Source organism: Amblyomma maculatum, chromosome 8 (assembly GCF_055883805.1).
Source record: "Amblyomma maculatum isolate TAMU_Amacu chromosome 8, ASM5588380v1, whole genome shotgun sequence".
In the NCBI taxonomy this organism is placed as follows: domain Eukaryota; kingdom Metazoa; phylum Arthropoda; class Arachnida; order Ixodida; family Ixodidae; genus Amblyomma; species Amblyomma maculatum.
The window spans coordinates 122,116,562-122,121,300 of NC_139351.1; the positions used below are offsets into that span (position 1 = coordinate 122,116,562).

Here is a 4,739-nt window from a genome sequence, read left to right on the forward strand (position 1 = left end):
CTGTAGCTGAGCTTGGCCACCCCCGCTGCCTTGTGCGGACAGAAGAGAAAATAGAGAAGAGGAAGAGAAAGACGCGCTTCGCAACAGCCGTCGTCCACAACAGACAAAAATGCGGTGGTAGGCTAGCCCCCGCCGCAAGCGGCAGTGACCTACCACTCCCAGCCCCGTAGGACCAGGAGCAGAGGTGGCTCAGCTACGGAGCCAGTAGCTGGCCCCTGCATTTTATTTTCCTTTTTCCTAGTCGCAACAGCTCTGCCATTAAGGGTTAGACGCGATAGCGTTTCACAGACGATAAAATAGTTTTCTCAGTTTTTATCTTTATTTGTTAATACTCTTATGGCCTGCCGAGCGATGACGTTAGCGGTATGCTCGAACGCCGCTTCTTAAAACTTGATGCGTCCCAGTGCGCGTTCAGTGGAATGCGCTGTTTGTGTTCGATGCACGCCGGGGGCTACGTCAATTACGCAATCGCGTTTCACACATGGATGTTTTAGAGCGCAGCTCTGGCGCCTCTCTCCTGCCCCCACCGTTCGCCGCTGTTGTTCCTCCCCTCCCTCCATGGCGCCGACCGCGCGTGTTCTCCGATTGCCTCGCGCGCTCCTGCCGCGGCGTGACTTAGTCTATCGAAAAGGTGAAACAGCTGATGAGCTGCGCTCAAATTTCTCATTATGAAGTAATGTTTTGGTTTGTAGGGTTTAACGTCCCAAAGCAACTCAGGCTATGAGAGACGCCATAGTGGATGACTACGGAAATTTCGATATAACGTGCACTGACATCGCACAGCACACGGGCGCCTTGCTTTTCGCCTCCATGGAAAAGCGGCCGCCGAGGCCGGGACTATCCCGCATCACTGCGCCACCCCGGCAGGGCCATTATGAAGTAATGTAATCGTCATTATGGATTTTCACGTTACAATGAATAATGCCGACACCGGCTGTTCTGCAACAGGCGGCCTTTGCACTCTTACGTAAAATGTTATCGGCGCACCGTGTCTTGGCTCGCTGCCATGGTCGTCTGCGAAACAGAGAAATACGCCGGTGACACAAGTCGGAGGTGGGTTTATTATGCAACAAGGGACCATTACCCGAGTAAATACAGCAGTCTCTCCTATTCAAGTCTCAGTGGGAACGGCCTCAATATGTTAGCATGTTTCGTTTTCAGGTGCACAGGGCTCCCCAGGTTCGGCCCGCTCGTAAGATGACATGTGCGCTTAGTCACTAAACGTATTGTAGAACGTAGTAGCCGGGTATCTAGAAACGTATCAACTTGCGAGAAAATCGGCATAACTCTGTGGGACATGTTTACTGCCCACGAACATACAAAGCGGAAAATTGTATTAACTCAGAACCTACAAAAGTTAATTTTCATGGTATTCGGCAGCAGCCACGAAACAATTCATAAGGATTATTTTCACTTTTAGTTTGAATAGTGGAGTGATAGGGCTATCATGTCAAAGTTCTACTTGGGTCACAAGAGGTGTAATCACTCAATGTAATCACTTTCTTATCTAGTGAGCCTAGCTCTTGAGTCATGCTGGTTATAATGCTGTAAAGAATCAAAACAAAGGTGCAATTATATCCCCACTTTTACTTGGATGTCATAGCCATCACTGGGTTGTTGAAACCAAAATTGGAACCAGCGATGCAAAATTTATTATAAATTTAGGGGCTGCAGGCGAACATACCGTGGTGATCCATGTGTAGTAACGTCTCGCACATGGTTACTAAGCAAAGCATGTGGCTGAAAATGTGGTAATGAAGGCAGCACAGAAGACTACACATGCAAGCAGTATGAAACATTTTTATGAATGAAAAGTAAATACAGCTCAACAAATACAGAACTTTGCGAGCCAACCAGTGGCCACTTTGTCAAGAGGGCAATCTCAAGTCCATGCAGCCCTCATGCTGGCACTGTGATGTGGTGGATGTTGGAAGTAATAAAATCTTCCCTCGCTCGGAACACAGAGGGAAGACACAGTTCATACAACTTCCATGCTATGGTTACTGTCATTTGTCATCACGGGGGCCTTGAGCAGAGGACCTATGCTGTCCTCGGACACAGAGTTGGGCATCTGGTTTGAGTCCACATTGGAGGATGACGGCGGGATGTTTTCGACACCGGGGTTGTCGTCCCAGTCAATCTTGAACCGGGTCACGCGGGGATTGGTAGCCAAGATGTTCCGCTGTAGCTGCAATGAGGGAGACAAAGCAGCGGGACACGTATGCTATGCCCAATTTCGAAACGCTGCATGCCAACAGCTACATTCTTGCAAGAACCCACAACATTAGCAAAGAAAGACGTTAGCTATATGAGGTTCTATGGTGCATAAGCAACTATGGCTAAACATAAGGTTAGATGTCTTAGCACCTATAGTTAACGTAAGAAATTTACTGTTGAGAAAAACATGAAAAATCGACAAGATAAAGCAGCACTGGATGAAATGGTACGTTGGTTTGTGGGGTTTAACGTCCCAAAGCGACTCGGGTTTTGAGAGACGGTGTATTGGAGGACTCAGGAAATTACGACCACCCGGGGTTCTTTAACGTGCACGGACAACACACAGCCCATGGCGCGCCTTGCTTTTCGCCTCCATCAAAAAGCGGCCGCAGAGGCCGGGATTCGATCCCGCGTCCTTGGGAACAGTAGTTGAGTGCCGTAACCACTGCGCCACCCCGGCGGGGCTGAAATGGTACGTGTGGACTGAAAATAAAATAAGATGTTTTTTTCTCGGTTCTCCGTGTTTCGTGGATCGGATTAAAATATGATTTATTAGGAGCTCATCACCCCGCATTTCACATGCATGTTTTTCTTTCTTTGTTAGCGAGACATTCTAACGTGGGCTTTACAGAATGAAGTTTGGTGTCTGCTTCATTTTCTCAAGCAGCTTGTTATTTAGCTCTCAAAGAAAGATGTATCTGTACAAGCTCCAGTTGGGCATCAATGGCTCCTGTCTGCCAGAGGATTCATAAATGCTTTAGTATGTGCATCTATAACCTCGCTCATTAGCACACAGTTAAAGCTACATAATGTAAAAGACCACCAGATTGACATACAGTCCTGCTTTAACTAATCCATTTAACGTGAACGCATGGCCTGACATTGATCCGAAGTGTCCAGAGAGCTAGACTCATATCTTACCCTGCCATTCCAAAGGTAAAGCCTATGATTGGCAGCGCCTGCCAGGTCAATGTCACCATAGTGTCCAGCCATGTCACCTGTCAACTACCATATGCCCGAAATTACCCATAATTTTTCGCTCATAAAATCAGATTTTCTGAAAAGCGAGGTCGTTAACGCTGCCGCGTTAAAATGCTTCAAAGGAAGGCTGATGCGCCGCGTACAACACTGCATTCCATGCAGACGAATGTCTCTACTGTGACAGTAAGCAATAAAACGATACAGCCCTTCGAAGTAGCTCAGCACCTCGGCCACACTGCTTCCTCTCACTGAACAGGCTTCACAGGCAGAATTTGCGCCAGAGACTCACCCGATCAAACTGCGGAGTAGATGGCGGGTTCTCCTTGAGCTCTGGGTCTGTGTACTCGTTGTTTACATAGTAGCCGACTCGGATGAATTCCTTGCCGCGATAGGAGCAAGTAAGGAGCACCACTGTGACGCCGACAGCATCTTGCACCGGGATCTTGTTCGGGTCGGGAGGGTCCGCCTGCAAGATACGACGAACGCGTCGTCACAACACACAAACGGCTGACGCACTCCGGGACGCGCCATAAGAGAAAAGGTAAAAAGCGTCTCAAGATGGCAGGCAAACTTGCCTGAAACACGAACATATGCCTGCCTTCAGGCACAGGCCCCACGAAGACAGTGTCCAGTATTTGGTCGTAGTCCTCACTTTCGGCTGAACCGACATAGATAATCTTCCATTCCAGGTCTGCGAACAAATCATGCCAAATATGTGAAACAGAGTTTTGAAAACGAACTGCAGTTGCCGAACCGAAGCCTAGAAAGCGTATTTCCAACTAAGAACTCGCGCCACAAATTTGCCCCATAACAGCTAGGCTCTGGTCAGAAGCATAACGTGTAGGTGCATAACCGCAAGGAGAGAGCGTTAACAAAAGGACGACTGCGTTTAACACTTACCTTCTTTGAGGTCTTCAATGCATTCGAAGGTTATTTCGAACTGGAACGGGTTGAAGAATAGCGAAGGATTGTCCAGGACAACGACGTTGCAGACGTGGACTTTGGCCATTGTGGACGCAGGGCTTTAGGCAGGAACAGCCGGACACTTGACTGACTGCGGTGTGAAGAAGGTTGACGGGTGGAGACCGTGCCAAGGTGCTTGTGAAATGCTTTGTAACGTCCGCTTGAACTGTTCAGTGAGAGGCTTTGTGAACTTTACCGTCAACGGTGCACTCTGCGCACTAGCCCACTTTCAGCTCCTTCTTGCAAATGTTTAGGACAGCACGCGTCTTACGTGTTGGCCCATGCCCGTCACAAATTCTTAATAACAGAGCCGAACTCGCGATGCTTGCAAGTAGGCGACAAAACACCTTCACGGCAAGGAAATTTTAACACGCAAGAAGCATATTCACGCGAGACATCACCCAAACATTTGGCGGGAACTAGACAGGACCGGGAAATTGCCGGTCAGGTTTTCTTTTACATATTCAACAAATATTTACAAATAAATGCTTTTTAAAATATTAGATTTTATTTGGCACTTAAACAAAAGTTTTTATATTTGAAAAATGTTTTCTATTATAGCTACGTGTGCGGGGCAG

General features: G+C 47.8%; 1 protein-coding gene across 2 annotated transcripts; it reads right to left on the reverse strand.

Moving 5' to 3' along the window:
* Positions 1-1,782: 1,782 nt before the first annotated feature.
* asf1 (histone chaperone asf1) lies at positions 1,783-4,589 on the reverse strand. 2 transcript variants are annotated; one of them, XM_084577491.1, is made up of 5 exons: positions 4,358-4,589; positions 4,099-4,252; positions 3,774-3,889; positions 3,488-3,664; positions 1,783-2,188 (listed from the first exon to the last, which is right to left on the reverse strand). In XM_084577491.1, the coding sequence occupies exons 2-5, from the start codon at positions 4,205-4,207 to the stop codon at positions 1,979-1,981; spliced, it is 612 nt and encodes a 203-aa protein (XP_084433617.1). In that variant the 5' UTR covers positions 4,208-4,252; positions 4,358-4,589; the 3' UTR covers positions 1,783-1,978. The 2 variants fall into 2 exon arrangements, with proteins under 2 accessions (XP_084433617.1, XP_084433616.1); XM_084577490.1 differs by having other exon boundaries at positions 4,099-4,589.
* Between the last annotated feature and the right edge of the window lie 150 nt (positions 4,590-4,739).